The sequence below is a fragment of the Colius striatus genome, chromosome 4, assembly GCF_028858725.1.
Source record: "Colius striatus isolate bColStr4 chromosome 4, bColStr4.1.hap1, whole genome shotgun sequence".
Classification (NCBI taxonomy): domain Eukaryota; kingdom Metazoa; phylum Chordata; class Aves; order Coliiformes; family Coliidae; genus Colius; species Colius striatus.
This window is the reverse complement of record NC_084762.1, coordinates 1-26,094: the sequence shown is the minus strand read 5'-3', so window position 1 is coordinate 26,094 and position 26,094 is coordinate 1. Positions and strand designations below refer to the sequence as shown.

The window sequence follows — 26,094 nt, the reverse complement described above, 5'->3', positions numbered from 1 at the left end:
TGCCCCCGGCCGCCTCCTCCTCAGCCTCCTCCTGCTCCCGCCGCGCCGTGCTGTCGTTGTGCGGCGGCGGGGAGCGGCTGGCCGTGCCGCTCCGGCCCGAGGCGCTGGTGATGCTGCCGGAGAACGGGCGCTTGTACCACCCGGCGCCGGGCCGGGCGGGGGGCGCGGGGCCGGTGCGCTCGGCGCTGGCTCTGGAGTGAGGGTCCGGCTTGGAGTACGAGCAGGGGCCGGAGCAGCCCCCGACTCACTTTTGGTGGGAGGGGAAGAGGTATCGGCTCACGGGGGAGCTGGTGCAGCTGCTGCGGGGAGGGGAAGGGGCGGGGGAGGCGGAGAGCGGCGGAGCCGCGGGGCGGGGGTGAGGCTTGGAGGGGGTGGGAAGGGGCATTGCATGGCCCCGGGCGAGGAGGAGGAGGAGGAGGAGGCAGAGCTGGTGCTCAGCCACACCGTGTGGCTGATGCTGTGGTGAGGTGAGCGTTGCTGGTGCCAGGGATGTGGGTGTTGTGTGTGGGTCCCCCCACTGTGATATTAAAGGTCTCTGGCAATTGAAATGAGCCTAGAGGTGATGGGTGCCACTGCAGCAGTGTGGGTGCAGCTGTGGAGAGGTTGGTGCTGCTATGGTGAGGTTGGTGCAGCTGTGGTGGGTGACACGGTGCTACTGCCACAGTGTGGGTGTCCCCACGGGTGCTGCCACGGTGACAGTGTTGCTGCCACACTGTGGGTGCCACTGTGGTGATGTTGGCTGGTGTGTAGAGGGAAGGGAAGTTCTTCAGAGGGATGTGGCCATGGGCTGAGGTTGCCCGAGGGCAAGGAGCCAGCAGCGTGCCCAAGGGGGCAAGAAGGCCAGTGGCAGCCTGGCTGGGCTGAGCAGTGGGGTGGCAGCAGCCCCAGGGCAGGGATTGTCCCCTGTGCTGGGCCCTGGGGAGGCTGCAGCTCCAGGGCTGTGCTCAGTGCTGGGCCCCTCACTCACTGCCACAGGGACACTGAGGGGCTGCAGGGAGAGGAGAAGATGCACTGGGAAGCTCTGGGCTAAATGAGGGTACCTGAGGCAAAGGTTCAGTCTGCAGAGAAGGAGGCTCAGAGGAGACCTGATCACTCTGACTCCCTGGCTGTGGCTGAGAGGGTCGGTCTCTGCTGCCAAGTTAAAAGCTACAGGCCAAGAGGAAAGGGGCTCGGGGTGCCCCAGGGGAGGTTGAGGCTGGAGCTGAGGCAGAACTGTTTCCCTGAGAGGGGTGTCAGCCCCTGTGCCAGGCTGCCCAGGGAGCTGGGGGAGTGCCCAGCCCTGGAGGGGTCCCAGAGCCGTGGGGCTGAGGTGCTTGAGGGCCGTGGCTCAGTGGTGCCTGTGGCACTGTGGGGTCAGGGTTGGACTCCAGCAGCTCAAAGGGCTTTTCCATCTGTAATGATTCTCTGGTCAGTGCCCTGTGTGCCAGAACAGCAGCCAGCTCTCTCCTTGGTCCATTAAAAGCAGAAGAGCTCCATCCCCTCCGCTGAGCTCTGCCACTTCCTCCTGCCAAGCATCCCAGGAGGACTTGGGTTAATCAGGCAAGGTGGGGTTGGCTTTAATGAACTCACCATAACCGAGTGGCACAGCCCAGAGCCCGGCACAGCGCCCCGAGGGGAAGCTTCCCTGGGGGGGGGATGCTACAAGCTGAAGTAGTCGATGGCTCCGTAGCGCTGGAGGCTGGTCGCCCACACGGCGTCTGCTCTACCCGCGCTCGCCAGCAGCCGGCACAGCTCCGCCGGGAAACCCTCCTCCCCCTGCGTGGGGGTGTGGTGGCCGGAGCCCCGCGGCGGCTGCGAGTAGCCCACGAGGCGCAGGTCGGGCAGGGCCGCGCAGGGCCGGGCCAGGCCAGGCCGCCCAGCGCCGCCGCGCTCAGGGGGGTGCCGAGGAGACCGAGGCAGCGCAGGCGGCGGCAGCGGCGCAGCGCCGGCAGCAGCAGCTCCAGCTCCGCGTCCCCCAGCTGACACTCCAGCAGCTCCAGCTGCAGCAGCGAGCACGAAGCGGCTTCCAGCAGCGTCCGCAAGGGTTGCAGGAGTCTGGGGGACGTGAAGTTGTGGCCGCTCAGGTCCAGCTGGAGCAGGGAGGGCGCGTGGAGGCTCGAGGACAGGAAGATGAGGTCGGAGGGGAGCAGGCAGCAGAAGGCCAGCGCCAGACTCTCCAGGGGAGTCTGCAGCTCGCTGGGAGGACAGGGTGGGGTGGCAGAGTGAGTGGGGAACCCCCAAAGCACCCCCAAACCACCACGAGGCTCCCCCACCTCCAAATCCCCTGAGGCCCTCCCCAAACCAGCCACAGACCCCTAAAACCCTGAGGCTGCCCAAATTCCATCCCCAGGATCCCCCAAAATCCCTCAGCTCCCCCAAAGTCTCCCCCAGCCCCCGTGAGGTATCCCCAAACCTCCTGAGACCAGACCCCTGAGCTGAGGCAGAGCTGCTCTGGGACTCCATCTCCTCCTAAGTGTAGACAGTTGCACAGTGCCAAACTGGGCAACTCCCCTAAAACCCCCTGAGCCAAGGCAGAGCTGCTGTGGGACTCCATCCCCTCTTAAATCTTTGCCCACAGGGTGTAGACAGTTCCCCAATGCCAAACCCCAACCCCAAAACACCCTGAGGCTGCCCAAAACATCTTCAGGCACCCCAAACCCCTCTTTTATGCCTCCCCTGAGCCGAGGCAGAGCTGCTGTGGGACTCCCATCTCCTCTTAAATCTTTGCTCACAGGGCAAATGCCAAACCTTCCAAACCCTCTCCCCAAAACCCCCTGAGACCACCCCCTGAGGTGAGGCAGAGCTACTGTGGGACTCCATCCCCTCTTAAATCTTTGCTCACAGGGCAAATGCCAAACCTTCCAAACCCTCTCCTCAAAACCCCCTGAGACCACCCCCTGAGGTAGTGCAGAGCTACTGTTGGACTCCAGCCCCTCTTAAATCTGCCCCCACAGGGTGTGGGTGATGCCCCAATGCCACCCCCCCACACACACACACATTCCCTCCCGCTGCAGCGTGTGAAGGTTTTGGGGTCCCTCCCCCAGCGGGCAGCTTACCCCAGGAGCTGCCTGAGTCTCCCAGAAAGCCTGGAGGAGTACAAATCGAGTTCCTTGAGGGCAGGCAGGGCCCGGAGGTGAGCGGCCAAGCAGCGGATGCCGGCGTCTGGGCCGGGGGCCGTGCGGCGCACGTCCACGTTGCTGTAGGGCAGCTTGAGGCTGCGCAGCGCGGGGAAGCGGCCGAGGTGAGGCAGCACTTCGCACAGCCCCGCCAGCCCCGGGTTGTTGAAGCGTAAAACAACTCTGCGGACGGCGGCAGGCTCCAGGGAGTCCAGCAGGCAGACGACGGTGGAGACGGAGAGCTCCTCGGCGTGGAAGTCGCGGCAGAGCAGGCGCAGGGGGGCGCAGGGCGAGCGGAGGGCGGCGCGCAGCAATAGGCGCGTAGCAATAGGGCACCCCTAAGCCAGCCCCCATCAATAGGGCATCCTATAGCACCCCTAAGCCAGCCCCCATCAATAGGGCATCCTATAGCACCCCTAACCCAGCCCCCATCAATAGGGCATCTTAGAGCACCCCTAACCCAGCCCCCATCAATAGGGCATCTTAGAGCACCCCTAACCCAGCCCTCTATCTATAGGGCATCCTATAGCACCTCTAATCCAGCCCCCCATCAATAGGGCACCCCACAGCACCCCTAGATCTGCACCTCATCAATAGGGTACCCCTAACCCAGCCCTCTCTCAATAGGACCTCCCATAGCACTCCTAATCCTATCCCCCATTAATAGGGCACCCTATAGCACTCCTAACGCAGCTCCCCATCAATAGGGAACTCCAGGGCAGGACCCATGACCCACCCCTCTTAATGAGGGGTACCCCCAGCACCCCATAAAGGAAGCCTACAGCAGGATCTCCGACACCCCCCTTCCCTCCCTGGGCCCCCCTGTGCTGCCCTCACACCCCTCGACCGCCCTCAGCTGCCCTCACCCCCCCTCGATCCCCGGGGTCCCCTTCAGCTGCCCTCACCCCCCCCAATCCCCGGGGTCCCCTTCCTCTGTCCTCAACACCCTAATCCCCGGGGTCTCCCTCAGCTGCCATCATGCCCCCCAATCCCCGAGGTCCCCTTCAGCTGCCCTCACCCCCCCCAATCCCCGGGGTCCCCTTCATCTGTCCTCAACCCCCTAATCCCCGGGGTCTCCCTCAGCTGCCCTCACGCCTCCCCAATCCCCAGGGACCCCTCAGCTGCCCTCACCCCCCCCAATCCCCGAGGCCCCCCTCAGCTGCCCTCACCCGCGCCCAATCCCTGGGAACCCCTCAGCTACCCTCACGCCCCCCCAATCCCCGGGGTCCCCCTCAGCTGCCCTCATGCCCCCCCAATCCCCGAGGCCCCCTTAAGCTGCCCTCACGCCCCCCCAATCTTCGGGGACCCCTCGGCTGCCCTCACCCCCCCCCAATCTTCGGGGACCCCTCAGCTGCCCTCACGCCTCCTCAATCTCCGGGGTCCCCTTCAGCTGCCTTCACGGCCCCCAATCCCTGAGGCCCCCCTCAGCTGCCCTCACACTCCCCCAATCCCCGGGGACCCCTCAGCTGCCCTCACCCCCCCCCCCCCAATCCCCGGGGACCCTTCAGCTGCCCTCACCCCCCCCCCCCCAGTCCCCGGGGACCCCTCAGCTCACCTCCCGCCCGCCGCCCCGCTCCCGCCGGGCCCCTCACGGCCGCGCTTCCAGGCATGCGCACTGCACCCCGGCACCGCCCCTCCGCCAATCAGAGCGAGAGTTTCACCACGGAAGGCGGGCCCGGCGTCGTTACTAGGTGCCGCCTGCCATCCTCGCCCGCCCATTGGCTGCCGCCGTGTCTGTCATCGCTTCCTCCCTTCTTATTGGCTGAAGGGCGGCGGCAGCGGGAAGTTCGATCTGAGCCCCAGACGCTGCGGTCCCTGCGCGGCTCCGGGAGGTCTCGGATCCCCCCGGGCCGGGGAACGGCCCCGCTCCGCACGCCATGGAGCGGCAGCGGGAGGTCAAGGCCCTGCTGAAGAGCTGGGAAGCGGCTTTTGTCCGGGAGCAGCGGAGGAAGCCCGGCCAGGTGCCCGCTGCGGGGGGCGGGGATGGGGAGGGGCGGCGGGGCAAAGTGGGTTTTTCATGGGGTTCTGAGGGGAAAGGTGGAGTTTTGAGAGGAAAAGTGAGGGGTTTTGTGAATTTCTGAGGAACAAGTGGGAATTGGGAGGAGCTTGGAGGGGAAAAGTGGGGTTTTGGTGGAGTGTTGAGGGGAAAAGTCGGGGTTTGGTGGACTTTAAGGAGAAAAGAGTGGGGTTGGTGGTCTGCTGAGGGGGAAAAGTGGAGATTTGTGGGGTTCTGAGGGGAAAAGTGGGGGTTTGGTGGGGTTTTGAGGGGAAAAGTGTTTTATTGTGGGGTTCTGAGGGGAATAAAGGTTTTTGTAGAGCTTTAAGGAGAAAAGAGTGGGGTTGGTTGTGTGCTGAGGGGGAAAAGTGGAGATTTGTGGGGTTCTGAGGGGAAAAGTGCGGGCTTGGTGGAGTCTGGAGTGGAAAAGTGGAGGTTCGGCGGGGTTTTGAGGGCGAAAGTGGGTTTTTGATGGGGTTCTGAGGGAAAAAGTGGAGTTTTGAGAGGAAAAGAGGGGAGTTTGTGAATTTCTGAGGAACAAGTGGGAATTGGGAGGAGCTTGGAGGTGAAAAGTGGGGTTTTGGTGGATTTCTGAGATACAAGTGGGATTTGAGTGGAGCTCTGAGGGGAAAAGTGGGGGTTTTGTGGAGTGTTGAGAAGAAAAGGGGTTTTAGTGGAGTTGTGAGTGAAAAAGTGGCGATTTGGAGGATTTTTGAGGGTAAAAGTAAGTTTTTGATGTGGTTCTGAGGGGAAAAATGGGTTTTGGCAGAGTTTTGAGGGCAAAAGTGGAGGGTTTGTGGACTTCTGAGGAACAAGTGGGAATTTGGAGGAGCTTTGAGGGGATAAATGAAGTTTTGGTGGAGTTTTCAGATGAAAAGTGGAGTTTTGGTGGAGTGTTGAGGGAAAAAGTGGGGTTTTGGTAGAGCTTGGAGTGAAAAAGTGGGGGGTTGGTGGGTTTTTGAGGGTAAAAGTGGGGTTTTGGTGGGGTTCTGAGGGGAAAATGGGTTTTTTGTAGAGTTTTAAGGAGAAAAGAGCGGGATTGGTGGTCTGCTGAGGGGGAACAGTGGAGATTGGTGGGGTTCTGAGGGGAAAAGTGCAGGCTTGGTGGAGTCTGGAGTGGAAAAGTGGAGGTTCGGTGGGGTTTTGAGGGCGAAATTGGGTTTTTGATGGGGTTCTGAGGGGAAAAGTGGAATTTTGGTGTAGTTTTAAGTGGAAAAGTGGAGGTTTGAGAAGAAAAGTGGGGATTTGGTGGACTTAAGAGGAACAAGTGGGATTTTGGAGGAGCTTTGAGGGGAAAAGTGGAGTTTTGGTGGGGTTTTTAGATTAAAAGTGTGGGTTTGGTGTATTTTTAAGGGCAAATGTGGGATTTTGTGGACTTTGGAGTGGTAAGGTGTGGGTTTGGTGGATATTTGGGGCAAAAGCGGGGTGTCTTGTGGTTCTGAGGGAAAAAGAGAGGGTTTGGTGGTCCACTGAAAGGAAAATGAGTTTTTGTGGAGTTTTAAGGGGAAAAGTGGGGTTTTGGTGGGGTTTTAAGATGAAAAATGCAGTTTTGGTGGAGATTTCAGATGAAAAGTGGAGTTTTGGCTGCCCTCACGCCCCCCCAATCTCCGGGGTCCCCTTCAGCTGCCCACACGCCCCCCAATCCCTGAGGCCCCCCTCAGCTGCCCTCACCCCCCCCAATCCCCGGGGTCCCCCTCAGCTGCCCTCACCCCCCCCAATCCCCGGGGTCCCCTTCAGCTGCCCTCACCCCCCCCAATCCCCGGGGTCCCCCTCAGCTGCCCTCACCCCCCCTAATACCGGGGTCCCCCTCAGCTGCCCTCACCCCCCCCAATCCCCGGGGTCCCTTCTTAGCTGCCCTCACCCCCCCCAATCCCCGGGGTCCCTTCTTAGCTGCCCTCACCCCCCCCAATCCCCGGGGTTCCCCTCAGCTGCCCTCACGCCCCCCAATCCCCGGGGTTTCCCTCAGCTGCCCTCACGCCCCCAATACCCGGGGACCCCTCAGCTGCCCTCACCCCCCCCCCCAATCCCCGGGGACCCCTCTGCTGCCCTCACGGCCCCCAGTCCCCGGGGACCCCTCAGCTCACCTCCCGCCCGCCGCCCCGCTCCCGCCGGGCCCCTCACGGCCGCGCTTCCAGGCATGCGCACTGCACCCCGGCACCGCCCCTCCGCCAATCAGAGCGAGAGTTTCACCACGGAAGGCGGGCCCGGCGTCGTTACTAGGTGCCGCCTGCCATCGTCGCCCGCCCATTGGCTGCCGCCGTGTCTGTCATCGCTTCCTCCCTTCTTATTGGCTGAAGGGCGGCGGCAGCGGGAAGTTCGATCTGAGCCCCAGACGCTGCGGTCCCTGCGCGGCTCCGGGAGGTCTCGGATCCCCCCGGGCCGGGGAACGGCCCCGCTCCGCACGCCATGGAGCGGCAGCGGGAGGTCAAGGCCCTGCTGAAGAGCTGGGAAGCGGCTTTTCTCCGGGAGCAGCGGAGGAAGCCCGGCCAGGTGCCCGCTGCGGGGGGCGGGGATGGGGAGGGGCGGCGGGGCAAAGTGGGGTTTTAATGGGGTTCTGAGGGGAAAGGTGGAGTTTTGAGAGGAAAAGTGAGGGGTTTTGTGAATTTCTGAGGAACAAGTGGGAATTGGGAGGAGCTTGGAGGGGAAAAGTGGGGTTTTGGTGGAGTGTTGAGGGGAAAAGTCGGGGTTTGGTGGACTTTAAGGAGAAAAGAGTGGGGTTGGTGGTCTGCTGAGGGGGAAAAGTGGAGATTTGTGGGGTTCTGAGGGGAAAAGTGGGGGTTTGGGGTTTTGAGGGGAAAAGTGTTTTATTGTGGGGTTCTGAGGGGAATAAAGGTTTTTGTAGAGCTTTACGGAGAAAAGAGTGGGGTTGGTTGTGTGCTGAGGGGGAAAAGTGGAGATTTGTGGGGTTCTGAGGGGAAAAGTGGGGGTTTGGTGGGGTTTTGAGGGGAAAAGTGTTTTATTGTGGGGTTCTGAGGGGAATAAAGGTTTTTGTAGAGCTTTAAGGAGAAAAGAGTGGGGTTGGTTGTGTGCTGAGGGGGAAAAGTGGAGATTTGTGGGGTTCTGAGGGGAAAAGTGCGGGCTTGGTGGAGTCTGGAGTAGAAAAGTGGAGGTTCGGTGGGGTTTTGAGGGTGAAAGTGGGTTTTTGATGGGGTTCTGAGGGGAAAAGTGGAGTTTTGGTGGAGTTTTGAGAGGAAAAGTGGGGGATTTGTGGACTTCTGAGGAACAAGTGGGAATTTGGAGGAGCTTGGAGGGGAAAAGTGGGGGTTTTGTGGAGTGTTGAGAAGAAAAGGGGTTTTAGTGGAGTTGTGAGTGAAAAAGTGGCGATTTGGAGGATTTTTGAGGGTAAAAGTAAGTTTTTGATGTGGTTCTGAGGGGAAAAATGGGTTTTGGCAGAGTTTTGAGGGCAAAAGTGGAGGGTTTGTGGACTTCTGAGGAACAAGTGGGAATTTGGAGGAGCTTTGAGGGGATAAATGAAGTTTTGGTGGAGTTTTCAGATGAAAAGTGGAGTTTTGGTGGAGTGTTGAGGGAAAAAGTGGGGTTTTGGTAGAGCTTGGAGTGAAAAAGTGGGGGGTTGGTGGGTTTTTGAGGGTAAAAGTGGGGTTTTGGTGGGGTTCTGAGGGGAAAATGGGTTTTTTGTAGAGTTTTAAGGAGAAAAGAGCGGGATTGGTGGTCTGCTGAGGGGGAACAGTGGAGATTGGTGGGGTTCTGAGGGGAAAAGTGCAGGCTTGGTGGAGTCTGGAGTGGAAAAGTGGAGGTTCGGTGGGGTTTTGAGGGCGAAATTGGGTTTTTGATGGGGTTCTGAGGGGAAAAGTGGAGTTTTGGTGGAGTTTTCAGATGAAAAGTGGGGTTTTTTGTGGAGTGTTGAGAAGAACAGTGGGTTTTACTGGAGTTTGGAGTGAAAAAGTGGGGGTTTTGTGGAGTGTTGAGGGCGAAAGTGGGGGTTTTGTGGAGTGTTGAGAAGAAAAGGGGTTTTAGTGGAGTTTGAAGTGAAAAAGTGGGGATTTGATGAATTTTTGAGAGTAAAAGTAGGTTTTTGGTGTGGATCTGAGGTGAAAATGAGTTTTTGTGGGGTTTTAAGGGGAAAAGTAAGGTTCTGGTGGAGTGTTGAGGGCAAAAGTGGGGTTTTGGTGAGATTCTGAGAGGAAAGAATTGGGTTTTGATGGTGTTGTGGGGAGAAAGTGGGATTGTGGTGTAGTCTTGAGAGGAAAACTGGGTTTTGGCAGAGTTTTGAGGGCAAAAGTGGGGGATTTGTGGACTTCTGAGGAACAAGTGGGAATTAGGAGGAGCTTTGAGGGGGAAAGTGAAGTTTTGGTGGAGTGTTGAGGGAAAAAGTGGGGTTTTGGTGGAGCTTGGAGTGAAAATTGGAGGTTCAATGGGTTTTTGAGGGCGAAAGTGGATTTTTGATGGGATTCTGAGGCGGAAAATGGATTTTTTGGTGGAGTTTTAAGTGGAAAAGTGGAGGTTTGAGAAGAAAAGTGGGGATTTGGTGGACTTAAGAGGAACAAGTGGGATTTTGGAGGAGCTTTGAGGGGAAAAGTGGAGTTTTGGTGGGGTTTTTAGATTAAAAGTGTGGGTTTGGTGTATTTTTAAGGGCAAATGTGGGATTTTGTGGACTTTGGAGTGGTAAGGTGTGGGTTTGGTGGATATTTGGGGCAAAAGCGGGGTGTCTTGTGGTTCTGAGGGAAAAAGAGAGGGTTTGGTGGTCCACTGAAAGGAAAATGAGTTTTTGTGGAGTTTTAAGGGGAAAAGTGGGGTTTTGGTGGGGTTTTAAGATGAAAAATGCAGTTTTGGTGGAGATTTCAGATGAAAAGTGGAGTTTTGGCTGCCCTCACGCCCCCCCAATCTCCGGGGTCCCCTTCAGCTGCCCACACGCCCCCCAATCCCTGAGGCCCCCCTCAGCTGCCCTCACCCCCCCCAATCCCCGGGGTCCCCCTCAGCTGCCCTCACCCCCCCCCAATCCCCGGGGTTCCCCTCAGCTGCCCTCACGCCCCCCAATCCCCGGGGTTCCCCTCAGCTGCCCTCACGCCCCCAATCCCCGGGGACCCCTCAGCTGCCCTCACCCCCCCCCCCAATCCCCGGGGACCCCTCAGCTGCCCTCACCCCCCACAATCTCCGGGGACCCCTCAGCTGCCCTCACCCCCCCCCAATCCCCGGGGACCCCTCAGCTGCCCTCACCCCCCCCCAATCCCCGGGGACCCCTCAGCTGCCCTCACCCCCCCCCCCCCAATCCCCGGGGACCCCTCAGCTGCCCTCACGGCCCCCAGTCCCCGGGGACCCCTCAGCTCACCTCCCGCCCGCCGCCCCGCTCCCGCCGGGCCCCTCACGGCCGCGCTTCCAGGCATTGGCACTGCACCCCGGCACCGCCCCTCCGCCAATCAGAGCGAGAGTTTCACCACGGAAGGCGGGCCCGGCGTCGTTACTAGGTGCCGCCTGCCATCCTCGCCCGCCCATTGGCTGCCGCCGTGTCTGTCATCGCTTCCTCCCTTCTTATTGGCTGAAGGGCGGCGGCAGCGGGAAGTTCGATCTGAGCCCCAGACGCTGCGGTCCCTGCGCGGCTCCGGGAGGTCTCGGATCCCCCCGGGCCGGGGAACGGCCCCGCTCCGCACGCCATGGAGCGGCAGCGGGAGGTCAAGGCCCTGCTGAAGAGCTGGGAAGCGGCTTTTGTCCGGGAGCAGCGGAGGAAGCCCGGCCAGGTGCCCGCTGCGGGGGGCGGGGATGGGGAGGGGCGGCGGGGCAAAGTGGGTTTTTCATGGGGTTCTGAGGGGAAAGGTGGAGTTTTGAGAGGAAAAGTGAGGGGTTTTGTGAATTTCTGAGGAACAAGTGGGAATTGGGAGGAGCTTGGAGGGGAAAAGTGGGGTTTTGGTGGAGTGTTGAGGGGAAAAGTCGGGGTTTGGTGGACTTTAAGGAGAAAAGAGTGGGGTTGGTGGTCTGCTGAGGGGGAAAAGTGGAGATTTGTGGGGTTCTGAGGGGAAAAGTGGGGGTTTGGTGGGGTTTTGAGGGGAAAAGTGTTTTATTGTGGGGTTCTGAGGGGAATAAAGGTTTTTGTAGAGCTTTAAGGAGAAAAGAGTGGGGTTGGTTGTGTGCTGAGGGGGAAAAGTGGAGATTTGTGGGGTTCTGAGGGGAAAAGTGCGGGCTTGGTGGAGTCTGGAGTAGAAAAGTGGAGGTTCGGTGGGGTTTTGAGGGTGAAAGTGGGTTTTTGATGGGGTTCTGAGGGGAAAAGTGGAGTTTTGGTGGAGTTTTCAGATGAAAAGTGGGTTTTTTTTGTGGAGTGTTGAGAAGAACAGTGGGTTTTACTGGAGTGTGGAATGAAAAAGTGGGGTTTTGGTGGAGTGTTGAGGGGAAAAGGGGTTTTAGTGGAGTTTGGAGTGAAGAAGTGGCGATTTGGTGGATTTTTGAGGGTAAAAGTAGGTTTTTGGTGTGGTTCTGAGGGGAAAAATGGGTTTTGGTGGAGTTTTAAGGAGAAAAGAGTGGGGTTGGTTGTCTGGTGAGGGGGAACACTGGAGATTGGTGGGGTTCTGAGGGGAAAAGTGCGGGCTTGGTGGAGTCTGGAGTGGAAAAGTGGAGGTTCGGCGGGGTTTTGAGGGCGAAAGTGGGTTTTTGATGGGGTTCTGAGGGGAAAAGTGGAGTTTTGAGAGGAAAAGAGGGGAGTTTGTGAATTTCTGAGGAACAAGTGGGAATTGGGAGGAGCTTGGAGGTGAAAAGTGGGGTTTTGGTGGATTTCTGAGATACAAGTGGGATTTGAGTGGAGCTCTGAGGGGAAAAGTGGGGGTTTTGTGGAGTGTTGAGAAGAAAAGGGGTTTTAGTGGAGTTGTGAGTGAAAAAGTGGCGATTTGGAGGATTTTTGAGGGTAAAAGTAAGTTTTTGATGCGGTTCTGAGGGGAAAAATGGGTTTTGGCAGAGTTTTGAGGGCAAAAGTGGAGGGTTTGTGGACTTCTGAGGAACAAGTGGGAATTTGGAGGAGCTTTGAGGGGATAAATGAAGTTTTGGTGGAGTTTTCAGATGAAAAGTGGAGTTTTGGTGGAGTGTTGAGGGAAAAAGTGGGGTTTTGGTAGAGCTTGGAGTGAAAAAGTGGGGGGTTGGTGGGTTTTTGAGGGTAAAAGTGGGGTTTTGGTGGGGTTCTGAGGGGAAAATGGGTTTTTTGTAGAGTTTTAAGGAGAAAAGAGCGGGATTGGTGGTCTGCTGAGGGGGAACAGTGGAGATTGGTGGGGTTCTGAGGGGAAAAGTGCAGGCTTGGTGGAGTCTGGAGTGGAAAAGTGGAGGTTCGGTGGGGTTTTGAGGGCGAAATTGGGTTTTTGATGGGGTTCTGAGGGGAAAAGTGGAGTTTTGGTGGAGTTTTCAGATGAAAAGTGGGGTTTTTTGTGGAGTGTTGAGAAGAACAGTGGGTTTTACTGGAGTTTGGAGTGAAAAAGTGGGGGTTTTGTGGAGTGTTGAGGGCGAAAGTGGGGGTTTTGTGGAGTGTTGAGAAGAAAAGGGGTTTTAGTGGAGTTTGAAGTGAAAAAGTGGGGATTTGATGAATTTTTGAGAGTAAAAGTAGGTTTTTGGTGTGGATCTGAGGTGAAAATGAGTTTTTGTGGGGTTTTAAGGGGAAAAGTAAGGTTCTGGTGGAGTGTTGAGGGCAAAAGTGGGGTTTTGGTGAGATTCTGAGAGGAAAGAATTGGGTTTTGATGGTGTTGTGGGGAGAAAGTGGGATTGTGGTGTAGTCTTGAGAGGAAAACTGGGTTTTGGCAGAGTTTTGAGGGCAAAAGTGGGGGATTTGTGGACTTCTGAGGAACAAGTGGGAATTAGGAGGAGCTTTGAGGGGGAAAGTGAAGTTTTGGTGGAGTGTTGAGGGAAAAAGTGGGGTTTTGGTGGAGCTTGGAGTGAAAATTGGAGGTTCAATGGGTTTTTGAGGGCGAAAGTGGATTTTTGATGGGATTCTGAGGCGGAAAATGGATTTTTTGGTGGAGTTTTAAGTGGAAAAGTGGAGGTTTGAGAAGAAAAGTGGGGATTTGGTGGACTTAAGAGGAACAAGTGGGATTTTGGAGGAGCTTTGAGGGGAAAAGTGGAGTTTTGGTGGGGTTTTTAGATTAAAAGTGTGGGTTTGGTGTATTTTTAAGGGCAAATGTGGGATTTTGTGGACTTTGGAGTGGTAAGGTGTGGGTTTGGTGGATATTTGGGGCAAAAGCGGGGTGTCTTGTGGTTCTGAGGGAAAAAGAGAGGGTTTGGTGGTCCACTGAAAGGAAAATGAGTTTTTGTGGAGTTTTAAGGGGAAAAGTGGGGTTTTGGTGGGGTTTTAAGATGAAAAATGCAGTTTTGGTGGAGATTTCAGATGAAAAGTGGAGTTTTGGCTGCCCTCACGCCCCCCCAATCTCCGGGGTCCCCTTCAGCTGCCCACACGCCCCCCAATCCCTGAGGCCCCCCTCAGCTGCCCTCACCCCCCCCAATCCCCGGGGTCCCCCTCAGCTGCCCTCACCCCCCCCAATCCCCGGGGTTCCCCTCAGCTGCCCTCACGCCCCCCAATCCCCGGGGTTCCCCTCAGCTGCCCTCACGCCCCCAATCCCCGGGGACCCCTCAGCTGCCCTCACCCCCCCCCCAATCCCCGGGGACCCCTCAGCTGCCCTCACCCCCCACAATCTCCGGGGACCCCTCAGCTGCCCTCACCCCCCCCCAATCCCCGGGGACCCCTCAGCTGCCCTCACCCCCCCCCAATCCCCGGGGACCCCTCAGCTGCCCTCACCCCCCCCCCCCCAATCCCCGGGGACCCCTCAGCTGCCCTCACGGCCCCCAGTCCCCGGGGACCCCTCAGCTCACCTCCCGCCCGCCGCCCCGCTCCCGCCGGGCCCCTCACGGCCGCGCTTCCAGGCATTGGCACTGCACCCCGGCACCGCCCCTCCGCCAATCAGAGCGAGAGTTTCACCACGGAAGGCGGGCCCGGCGTCGTTACTAGGTGCCGCCTGCCATCCTCGCCCGCCCATTGGCTGCCGCCGTGTCTGTCATCGCTTCCTCCCTTCTTATTGGCTGAAGGGCGGCGGCAGCGGGAAGTTCGATCTGAGCCCCAGACGCTGCGGTCCCTGCGCGGCTCCGGGAGGTCTCGGATCCCCCCGGGCCGGGGAACGGCCCCGCTCCGCACGCCATGGAGCGGCAGCGGGAGGTCAAGGCCCTGCTGAAGAGCTGGGAAGCGGCTTTTGTCCGGGAGCAGCGGAGGAAGCCCGGCCAGGTGCCCGCTGCGGGGGGCGGGGATGGGGAGGGGCGGCGGGGCAAAGTGGGTTTTTCATGGGGTTCTGAGGGGAAAGGTGGAGTTTTGAGAGGAAAAGTGAGGGGTTTTGTGAATTTCTGAGGAACAAGTGGGAATTGGGAGGAGCTTGGAGGGGAAAAGTGGGGTTTTGGTGGAGTGTTGAGGGGAAAAGTCGGGGTTTGGTGGACTTTAAGGAGAAAAGAGTGGGGTTGGTGGTCTGCTGAGGGGGAAAAGTGGAGATTTGTGGGGTTCTGAGGGGAAAAGTGGGGGTTTGGTGGGGTTTTGAGGGGAAAAGTGTTTTATTGTGGGGTTCTGAGGGGAATAAAGGTTTTTGTAGAGCTTTAAGGAGAAAAGAGTGGGGTTGGTTGTGTGCTGAGGGGGAAAAGTGGAGATTTGTGGGGTTCTGAGGGGAAAAGTGCGGGCTTGGTGGAGTCTGGAGTAGAAAAGTGGAGGTTCGGTGGGGTTTTGAGGGTGAAAGTGGGTTTTTGATGGGGTTCTGAGGGGAAAAGTGGAGTTTTGGTGGAGTTTTCAGATGAAAAGTGGGTTTTTTTTGTGGAGTGTTGAGAAGAACAGTGGGTTTTACTGGAGTGTGGAATGAAAAAGTGGGGTTTTGGTGGAGTGTTGAGGGGAAAAGGGGTTTTAGTGGAGTTTGGAGTGAAGAAGTGGCGATTTGGTGGATTTTTGAGGGTAAAAGTAGGTTTTTGGTGTGGTTCTGAGGGGAAAAATGGGTTTTGGTGGAGTTTTAAGGAGAAAAGAGTGGGGTTGGTTGTCTGGTGAGGGGGAACACTGGAGATTGGTGGGGTTCTGAGGGGAAAAGTGCGGGCTTGGTGGAGTCTGGAGTGGAAAAGTGGAGGTTCGGCGGGGTTTTGAGGGCGAAAGTGGGTTTTTGATGGGGTTCTGAGGGGAAAAGTGGAGTTTTGAGAGGAAAAGAGGGGAGTTTGTGAATTTCTGAGGAACAAGTGGGAATTGGGAGGAGCTTGGAGGTGAAAAGTGGGGTTTTGGTGGATTTCTGAGATACAAGTGGGATTTGAGTGGAGCTCTGAGGGGAAAAGTGGGGGTTTTGTGGAGTGTTGAGAAGAAAAGGGGTTTTAGTGGAGTTGTGAGTGAAAAAGTGGCGATTTGGAGGATTTTTGAGGGTAAAAGTAAGTTTTTGATGCGGTTCTGAGGGGAAAAATGGGTTTTGGCAGAGTTTTGAGGGCAAAAGTGGAGGGTTTGTGGACTTCTGAGGAACAAGTGGGAATTTGGAGGAGCTTTGAGGGGATAAATGAAGTTTTGGTGGAGTTTTCAGATGAAAAGTGGAGTTTTGGTGGAGTGTTGAGGGAAAAAGTGGGGTTTTGGTAGAGCTTGGAGTGAAAAAGTGGGGGGTTGGTGGGTTTTTGAGGGTAAAAGTGGGGTTTTGGTGGGGTTCTGAGGGGAAAATGGGTTTTTTGTAGAGTTTTAAGGAGAAAAGAGCGGGATTGGTGGTCTGCTGAGGGGGAACAGTGGAGATTGGTGGGGTTCTGAGGGGAAAAGTGCAGGCTTGGTGGAGTCTGGAGTGGAAAAGTGGAGGTTCGGTGGGGTTTTGAGGGCGAAATTGGGTTTTTGATGGGGTTCTGAGGGGAAAAGTGGAGTTTTGGTGGAGTTTTCAGATGAAAAGTGGGGTTTTTTGTGGAGTGTTGAGAAGAACAGTGGGTTTTACTGGAGTTTGGAGTGAAAAAGTGGGGGTTTTGTGGAGTGTTGAGGGCGAAAGTGGGGGTTTTGTGGAGTGTTGAGAAGAAAAGGGGTTTTAGTGGAGTTTGAAGTGAAAAAGTGGGGATTTGATGAATTTTTGAGAGTAAAAGTAGGTTTTTGGTGTGGATCTGAGGTGAAAATGAGTTTTTGTGGGGTTTTAAGGGGAAAAGTAAGGTTCTGGTGGAGTGTTGAGGGCAAAAGTGGGGTTTTGGTGAGATTCTGAGAGGAAAGAATTGGGTTTTGATGGTGTTGTGGGGAGAAAGTGGGATTGTGGTGTAGTCTTGAGAGGAAAACTGGGTTTTGGCAGAGTTTTGAGGGCAAAAGTGGGGGATTTGTGGACTTCTGAGGAACAAGTGGGAATTAGGAGGAGCTTTGAGGGGGAAAGTGAAGTTTTGGTGGAGTGTTGAGGGAAAAAGTGGGGTTTTGGTGGAGCTTGGAGTGAAAATTGGAGGTTCAATGGGTTTTTGAGGGCGAAAGTGGATTTTTGATGGGATTCTGAGGCGGAAAATGGATTTTTTGGTGGAGTTTTAAGTGGAAAAGTGGAGGTTTGAGAAGAAAAGTGGGGATTTGGTGGACTTAAGAGGAACAAGTGGGATTTTGGAGGAGCTTTGAGGGGAAAAGTGGAGTTTTGGTGGGGTTTTTAGATTAAAAGTGTGGGTTTGGTGTATTTTTAAGGGCAAATGTGGGATTTTGTGGACTTTGGAGTGGTAAGGTGTGGGTTTGGTGGATATTTGGGGCAAAAGCGGGGTGTCTTGTGGTTCTGAGGGAAAAAGAGAGGGTTTGGTGGTCCACTGAAAGGAAAATGAGTTTTTGTGGAGTTTTAAGGGGAAAAGTGGGGTTTTGGTGGGGTTTTAAGATGAAAAATGCAGTTTTGGTGGAGATTTCAGATGAAAAGTGGAGTTTTGGCTGCCCTCACGCCCCCCCAATCTCCGGGGTCCCCTTCAGCTGCCCACACGCCCCCCAATCCCTGAGGCCCCCCTCAGCTGCCCTCACCCCCCCCAATCCCCGGGGTCCCCTTCAGCTGCCCTCACCCCCCCCAATCCCCGGGGTCCCCTTCAGCTGCCCTCACGCCCCCAATCCCCGGGGTCCCCCTTAGCTGCCCTCACGCCCCCAATCCCCGGGGACCCCTCAGCTGCCCTCACACCCCCCCAATCCCCGGGGACCCCTCAGCTGCCCTCACGCCCCCCCCAATCCCCGGGGACCCCTCAGCTGCCCTCACCCCCCCCCAATCCCCGGGGACCCCTCAGCTGCCCTCACCCCCCCCCCCAATCCCCGGGGACCCCTCTGCTGCCCTCACGGCCCCCAGTCCCCGGGGACCCCTCAGCTCACCTCCCGCCCGCCGCCCCGCTCCCGCCGGGCCCCTCACGGCCGCGCTTCCAGGCATTGGCACTGCACCCCGGCACCGCCCCTCCGCCAATCAGAGCGAGAGTTTCACCACGGAAGGCGGGCCCGGCGTCGTTACTAGGTGCCGCCTGCCATCCTCGCCCGCCCATTGGCTGCCGCCGTGTCTGTCATCGCTTCCTCCCTTCTTATTGGCTGAAGGGCGGCGGCAGCGGGAAGTTCGATCTGAGCCCCAGACGCTGCGGTCCCTGCGCGGCTCCGGGAGGTCTCGGATCCCCCCGGGCCGGGGAACGGCCCCGCTCCGCACGCCATGGAGCGGCAGCGGGAGGTCAAGGCCCTGCTGAAGAGCTGGGAAGCGGCTTTTGTCCGGGAGCAGCGGAGGAAGCCCGGCCAGGTGCCCGCTGCGGGGGGCGGGGATGGGGAGGGGCGGCGGGGCAAAGTGGGTTTTTCATGGGGTTCTGAGGGGAAAGGTGGAGTTTTGAGAGGAAAAGTGAGGGGTTTTGTGAATTTCTGAGGAACAAGTGGGAATTGGGAGGAGCTTGGAGGGGAAAAGTGGGGTTTTGGTGGAGTGTTGAGGGGAAAAGTCGGGGTTTGGTGGACTTTAAGGAGAAAAGAGTGGGGTTGGTGGTCTGCTGAGGGGGAAAAGTGGAGATTTGTGGGGTTCTGAGGGGAAAAGTGGGGGTTTGGTGGGGTTTTGAGGGGAAAAGTGTTTTATTGTGGGGTTCTGAGGGGAATAAAGGTTTTTGTAGAGCTTTAAGGAGAAAAGAGTGGGGTTGGTTGTGTGCTGAGGGGGAAAAGTGGAGATTTGTGGGGTTCTGAGGGGAAAAGTGCGGGCTTGGTGGAGTCTGGAGTAGAAAAGTGGAGGTTCGGTGGGGTTTTGAGGGTGAAAGTGGGTTTTTGATGGGGTTCTGAGGGGAAAAGTGGAGTTTTGGTGGAGTTTTCAGATGAAAAGTGGGTTTTTTTTTGTGGAGTGTTGAGAAGAACAGTGGGTTTTACTGGAGTGTGGAATGAAAAAGTGGGGTTTTGGTGGAGTGTTGAGGGGAAACGGGGTTTTAGTGGAGTTTGGAGTGAAGAAGTGGCGATTTGGTGGATTTTTGAGGGTAAAAGTAGGTTTTTGGTGTGGTTCTGAGGGGAAAAATGGGTTTTGGTGGAGTTTTAAGGAGAAAAGAGTGGGGTTGGTTGTCTGGTGAGGGGGAACACTGGAGATTGGTGGGGTTCTGAGGGGAAAAGTGCGGGCTTGGTGGAGTCTGGAGTGGAAAAGTGGAGGTTCGGCGGGGTTTTGAGGGCGAAAGTGGGTTTTTGATGGGGTTCTGAGGGGAAAAGTGGAGTTTTGAGAGGAAAAGAGGGGAGTTTGTGAATTTCTGAGGAACAAGTGGGAATTGGGAGGAGCTTGGAGGTGAAAAGTGGGGTTTTGGTGGATTTCTGAGATACAAGTGGGATTTGAGTGGAGCTCTGAGGGGAAAAGTGGGGGTTTTGTGGAGTGTTGAGAAGAAAAGGGGTTTTAGTGGAGTTGTGAGTGAAAAAGTGGCGATTTGGAGGATTTTTGAGGGTAAAGGTAAGTTTTTGGTGCGGTTCTGAGGGGAAAAATGGGTTTTGGCAGAGTTTTGAGGGCAAAAGTGGAGGGTTTGTGGACTTCTGAGGAACAAGTGGGAATTTGGAGGAGCTTTGAGGGGATAAATGAAGTTTTGGTGGAGTTTTCAGATGAAAAGTGGAGTTTTGGTGGAGTGTTGAGGGAAAAAGTGGGGTTTTGGTAGAGCTTGGAGTGAAAAAGTGGGGGGTTGGTGGGTTTTTGAGGGTAAAAGTGGGGTTTTGGTGGGGTTCTGAGGGGAAAATGGGTTTTTTGTAGAGTTTTAAGGAGAAAAGAGCGGGATTGGTGGTCTGCTGAGGGGGAACAGTGGAGATTGGTGGGGTTCTGAGGGGAAAAGTGCAGGCTTGGTGGAGTCTGGAGTGGAAAAGTGGAGGTTCGGTGGGGTTTTGAGGGCGAAATTGGGTTTTTGATGGGGTTCTGAGGGGAAAAGTGGTGCTTTGGTGGGCTTCTGACAAAAAAGTTGGGCTTTGGTGTAGTTTTGAGGGGAAAAGTGAGCTTTTTGTGAGTTTTGAAGGGAAATGTTGGGGTTTGGTGGAGTTTTAAGGGGGAAAAAGTGGGATTTTGGTGGAGTTCTGAGGGGAAAATTGGGGAGGTGATTTGAGGGGAAAAAAGAGTAGTGTTTTTGTGGTGGTGTTTGGACAAAAAGATAGAATATTGGGGTTTTGGTGGTGAAATCTCTGCCAGGAGGCTGCAGCGAGCTGGAGGTCGGTCTCTGCTCCCAGCTAGTGAGTGACGGGCCAAGAGGAAAGGGGCTCAGGGTGCCCCAGGGGAGGCTGAGGCTGGAGCTGAGGCAGAACTGTTTCCCTGAGAGGGGTGTCAGCCCCTGTGCCAGGCTGCCCAGGGAGCTGGGGGAGTGCCCAGCCCTGGAGGGACCCCAAAGCCCTGGAGCTGAGGTGCTGAGGGCTGTGGGTCAGTGGTGGCTGTGGCAGGGTGAGGGCTCAGGGCTGGGCTCCTGCAGCTCAAAGGGCTTTTCTAACCCAAATGATTCTGTGGTTTGCTCCCTGCAGCTGTGGCATCATCACAGATGCCAGTCCTGGGTCGCTCAGCACCATCTGCTGCCACGGCCTCCGCGGCCGCTACGTCACCGTCACCATCCTGGGCCGGGAGGAGCAGTTCACTCTCTGTGAGGTCGAGGTCTACACTGTCCACCCCGAGCCATGAGGGGCTTTTAAGGGGGACAAGGTGAGGAGTTTCCCCCCTGGCACCAGGACCCTCTGACATCAGATGCCCCTGGAGGCTCCCTGTCGTCAGAACCACCCTAATAAACATCTCCACGGGGCCTTTTTGTGCATCACCATCCCCATCCCATAGGCTCCAGAGGACCATGGCATCACCATCCCCACCCCGTGGGCTCCACAGGACCATGGCATCACCATCCCCACCCCGTGGGCTCCACAGAACCATGGCATCACCATCCCCACCCCGTGGGCTCCACAGGACCATGGCATCACCATCCCAACCCCACGGGACCTCCAGCCTCTTTCCATCACCACCCTTGAGGCCCATGGGGTTCCACCATCCTCATCCCCACTCTGTGGCTCCCCAGGACCTGTGGTGGCCACCTCGGGGTGGGGGTGGCCGTGGGAGGTCACTGACTCGCCCGTGAAGCCTTTGGAGATGGAGTGGAAGGAGGTGAGTTCCACCGAGTCCAGGTAGGGCGGCCCCATCTCTGTCAGCACCTTCCTGAAGGAGTGGAAGGCCGAACCCTCAGCATACACGTTGTCCTGGTACACCTGGAGGAGGGGGGAAACTGGTGGGGTTACCTAGATGTTGGGGTCCACCTCACATACCCCCCGAGTCTGAGGGTCCCACTCACCTCGTCAGCCATGAGGAAGAGCCTCTCCTCGAAGGCGAATTTGATGACGGCCTCAATGCACTGACGGCTCTGGACCTGCCCTGGGAGGGGGGAGAAGGGGGGAGGTTGGCATAGCGGAGTGGGGGGGTCCAGTCCCACTCCCACCATGGGTTTGGGGGGCCCAGTCCTGCTCCTGATGGGTTTTGGGGGGCTCAATCCCTTTTCCTGATAGGTTTGGGGGCCCAGTCTTGCTCCCTATGGGTTTGGGGTATGGGCTCAGCCCCACTCCTGATGGGTTTTAGGGGACTCAGTCTAGTTTCCCATGGGTATGGGGGGGCTTAGACCCCCTCTCCTGATAGGTTTGGGGGACCCAACCTGCCTCCCTATAGATTTGGGAGGAGAGTCATCCCCACTCCTGATGGGTTTGGGGGGGCTTAGCCCCTGCTCCTGATGGGTTTTGGGGCCTTCACCCCACTCCTAATGGATTTGAGGGGACTCAGTCCCACTTCCTATGGCTTTTGGAGGGTCTCAACCCAGTTCTTGGGTATGTTTTGGAGGTCTTAGTAGGACCAGTAAAGCACTGGGGGTCTCAGAATGGGACTGGGAGGGCACTGGGAGCTCACAGCCCTGGTACCAGAAGTCCCATCCCAACCTCAGGGTCCCATCCCAGCCCCAGGGTCCTATCCCCAGGGTCCCATCCCAGTCCCAGGATCCCATCCCATCCCTGATATCCCACCCCTGGGGTCCCATCCCATCCCTGAGGTCCCATCCCAGTCCCATCCCATCCCATCCCTGGGGTCCCATCCCATCCCACCCCTGAAGTCCCATCCCTGGGGTCCCATGCCAACCTCAGGGTCCCATCCCACTCCTGGGGTTCCACCCCTGGGGTCCCTTCCCAGTCTCATCCCACCCCTGGAGTCCCATCCCAGTCCTATACCATCCGACCCCTGAGGTCCCACCCCTGGGGTCCCATCTGACCCCTGGGGTCCCATCCAGTCCCTCCCCACCCCTGGGGTTCCATCCCACCCCACACCTGGGGACCCACCCCACACCTGGGGTCCCATCCCACCCCTGGAGACTCATCCCACCCCTGGGGTCCCATCCCATCCCACCCCTGGGGTCCCAACCAATCCCATCCCATCCCACCCCTGGGGCCCCATCCCATTCCATGCCACCCTGGGGCCCCATCCCATCCCATCCCACCCCTGGGGCCCCATCCCACCCCTGGGCTCCCATCCCATCCTGTCCCACCCTTGGGGTCCCATCCCATCCCACCCCTGGGGTCCCAACCAGTCCCATCCCATCCCACCCTGGGGCCCCATCCCATCCCATCCCACCCCTGGGGCCCCATCCCACCCCTGGGCTCCCATCCCATCCTGTCCCACCCCTGGGGTCCCATCCCATCTCACCCCTGGGGTCCCATCCCACCCTTGGGGTCCCATCCCATCCCACCTCTGGGGACTCATCCACCACTGGGGTCGCATGCCATCCCATCCCACCCCTGGGATCCCATCCAGTCCCATCCCAATCCTGGGGTCCCATCCCACCCCTGAACTCCAATCCTTGGGGTCCCATCCAAACCTCAGGGTCCCATCCCACCCCTGGGGTCCCACCCCTGTGGTCACATCCCACCCCTGGGGTTCCATCCCAGTCCTATCCCATCCCACCCCTGAGGTCCCAGCCCTGGGGTCCCATCCCAGCCCTGGGGTCCCATCCAGTCCCATCCCATCCCATTACATCCCATCCCACCCCTTGGGTCTCATCCCACCCCTGGGGACGCATCCCACCCCTGGGGTCCCGTCCCATCCCACCCCTGGGGTCCCATCCCATCCCATCCCACCCCTGGGGTCCCATCCCATCCCATCCCACCCCTGGGGTCCCATCCCATCCCACCCCTGGGGTCCCATCCCATCCCACCCCTGGGTTCCCATCCCATCCCAACCCTGGGGTCCAATCCAGTACCATCCCATCCCCTTCCATCCGACCCCTGGAGTCCCATCCCACCCCTACGGACCCATCCCATCCCTGGGTTCCCATCCCATCCCACCCCTGGGGTCCCAACCAGTCCCATCCCATCCCATCCCTAGGGTCCCATCCCATCCCACCCCTGGGGTCCCATCCCAGCCCTGGGGACTCATCCCACCCCTGGGGTCCCATCCCATCCTGTCCCATCCCACCCCACCCCTGGGGTCCCATCCCACCCCTGGAGACTCATCCCATCCCTGGGGTCCCAACCAGTTCCATCCCATCCCAAACCTGGGGTCCCATCCCATCCCACCCCTGGGGTCCCATCCCACCCCTGGGGCCCCATCCCATCCCACCCCTGGGGACTCATCCCAACCCTGGGTTCCCATCCAGTCCCATCCCATCTCACCCCTGAGGTCCCATCACATCTCATCCCACCCCTGGGGTCCCATCCCACCCCTGGGGACTCATCCCAGCCCTGGGGTCCCATCACATCCCATCCCACCCCTAGGGTCCCATCCCATCCCACCCCTGGTTTCCCATCCAGTCCCATCCTATCCCACCCCTGGGGTCCCATCCCATCCCACCCCTAGGGTCCCATCCCATCCCACCCCTGGGGTCCCCTCCCATCCCACCCCTGGGGACTCATCCCACCCCTGGGGACTCATCCCACCCCTGGGGTCCCATCCCACCCCTGGGGTCCCATCCAGTCCCATCCCACCCCTGGGGTCCCATCCAGTCCCATCCCACCCCTGGGGTCCCATCCCATCCCACCCCTGGGGTCCCATCCCACCCATGGGGTCCCATCCCACCCCTGGGGTCCCATCCAGTCCCATCCCACCCCTGGGGTCCCATCCCACCCCTGGGGTCCCATCACATCCCATCCCATCCCACCCCTGGGGTCCCATCACATCCCATCCCACCCCTAGGGTCCCATCCCATCCCACCCCTGGGGTCCCATCCAACCCCTGGGGTCCCATCCCGTCCCATCCCACCCCTGGGGTCCCATCCCACCCCACCCCTGGGGTCCCATCACATCCCATCCCACCCCTAGGGTCCCATCCACTCCCAACCCTTGGGTCCCATCCAGTCCCATCCCATCCCACCCCTGGGGTCCCATCCCATCCCAACCCTGGAGACCCATCCCATCCCTGAAGTCCTATCCCTGGGGTCCCATCCCAACCTCAGGGTCCCGTCCCACCCCTGGGGTCGCATCCCACCCCTGGGGTCCCATCCCAGTCTCATCCCACCCCTGGATTCCCATCCCAGTCCTATCCCATCCCACTCCTGAGGTCCCACCCCTGGGGTCCCATCCCATCCCAACCCTGGGTCCCATCCACTCCCATCCCATCCCACCCCTGGGGTCCCATCCCAACCCTGGAGTCCCATCCCACCCCTCAAGTCCCATCCCTGGGGTCCCATCCCAACCTCAGGGTCCCATCCCACCCCTGAGGTCACATCCCACCCCTGGGGTCCCATCCCATCCCACCCCTGGGGTCCCAGCCAGTCCCATCCCACCCCACCCCTGGGGTCCCATCCCACCTCACCCCTGAGGTCCCATCCCACCCCTGGGGTCCCATCCTATCCCTGATGTCCCATCCCACCCCTGGAATCTCATCCCATCCATCCCATCCCACCCCTCGGGTCCCCTCCCATCCCACCCCTGGGGTCCCATTCCATCCCCTCCCATCCCACCCCTGGGGTCCCATCCGAACCCTGGGGTCCCATCCAGTCCCATCCAATCCCATCCCATCCCACCCCTGGGGTCCCATCCCACCCCTGGGGACTCATCCCATTCCTGGGGTCCCATCACATCCCATCCCACTCCTGGGGTCCCGACCCATCCCACCCCTGAAGTCCCATCCCACGGTCCCATCCCATCCCACCCCTGGGGTCCCATCCCATCCTACCCCTGGGGTCCCATCCCCACCACTGGGGACGCATCCCACATCTGGGGTCCCATCCCAACCCTGGGGTCCCATCCAGTCCCATCCCATCCCACCCCTGGGGTCCCATCCCACCCCTGGGGTCCCATCCCACCCCTGGGGTCCCATCCCACCCCTGGGGTCCCATCCCATCCCACCCCTGGGGACTCATCCCAGCTCTGGGGTCCCATCACATCCCATCCCACCCTTAGGGTCCCATCCCATCCCACCCCTGGGGTCCCATCCAGTCCCATGCCATCCCACCCCCTGGGGTCCCATCCCATCCCTGATGTCCCATCCCACCCCTGGGATCTCATCCCATCCATCCCATCCCACCCCTGGGCTCCCATCCCACCCCTGGGGTCCCATCCAGTCCCATCCAATCCAATCCCATCCCAACCCTGGGGTCCCATCACATCCCATCCCACCCCTGGGGTCCCATCACATCCCATCCCACCCCTGGGGACTCCTCCCAGCCCTGGGGTCCCATCACATCCCATCCCACCCCTAGGGTCCCATCCCATCCACCCCTGGGGTCCCATCCAGTTCCATCCCATCCCACCCCTGGGGTCCCAGCCAGTCCCATCCCATCCCACCCCTGGGGTCCCATCCCATCCCACCCCTGGGGTCCCATCCCATCTCACCCCTGAGGTCCCATCCCACCCATGGGGTCCCCATCCAGTCCCATCCAATCCCATCCCACCCCACCCCTGGGGTCCCATCCCACCCCTGGGGTTCCATCCAGTCCCATCCCACCCCTAGGGTCCCATCCCACCCCTGGGGACTCATCCCATCCCACCCCTGGGGTCCCATCACATCCCATCCCACGCCTAGGGTCCCATCCCCTCCCAAACCTTGGGTCCCATCCAGTCCCATCCCATCCCACCCCTGGGGTCCCATCCCATCCCACCCCTGGGGTCCCATCCCATCCCAACCCTGGAGACCCCATCCCATCCCTGGGGTCCCATCCCAACCTCAGGGTCCCATCCCACCCCTCGGGTTCCATCCCTGAGGTCCCATCCCACCCCTGTGGTCGCATCCCAACCCTGGGGTTCCCCAGCCACTCCCATCCCATCCCACCTTGGGGTCTCACCCCATCCTTGAGGTCCCATCCCACCCGTGGGATCCCATCCCATCCATCCCATCCCACCCCTGGGGTCCCATCCCATCCCACCCCTGGGGTCCCATCCCATCCCACCCCTGGGGTCCCATCCCACCCCTGGGGACTCATCCCACCCCTGGGGTCCCATCCCATCCTGTCCCATCCCACCCCACCCCTGGGGTCCCATCCCACCCCTGGAGACTCATCCCATCCCTGGGGTCCCAACCAGTTCCATCCCATCCCAAACCTGGGGTCCCATCCCATCCCACCCCTGGCGCCCCATCCCACCCCTGGGGCCCCATCCCATCCCACCCCTGGGGACTCATCCCAACCCTGGGTTCCCATCCAGTCCCATCCCATCTA

The 26,094-nt window shown here is 58.8% G+C and overlaps 1 protein-coding gene across 1 annotated transcript; it reads right to left on the bottom strand.

Annotated features, from left to right (window-relative positions):
- Positions 1-212: 212 nt before the first annotated feature.
- LOC133625289 (leucine-rich repeat-containing protein 14-like) lies at positions 213-20,840 on the bottom strand (the record flags this gene model as incomplete). Its single annotated transcript, XM_061994809.1, is given in 5 exon segments — positions 213-1,854; positions 1,857-2,175; positions 3,036-3,433; positions 20,438-20,677; positions 20,761-20,840. Coding segments are annotated over 5 exon segments (1,253 nt in total), but the record flags the coding sequence as incomplete, so codon positions are not given.
- Between the last annotated feature and the right edge of the window lie 5,254 nt (positions 20,841-26,094).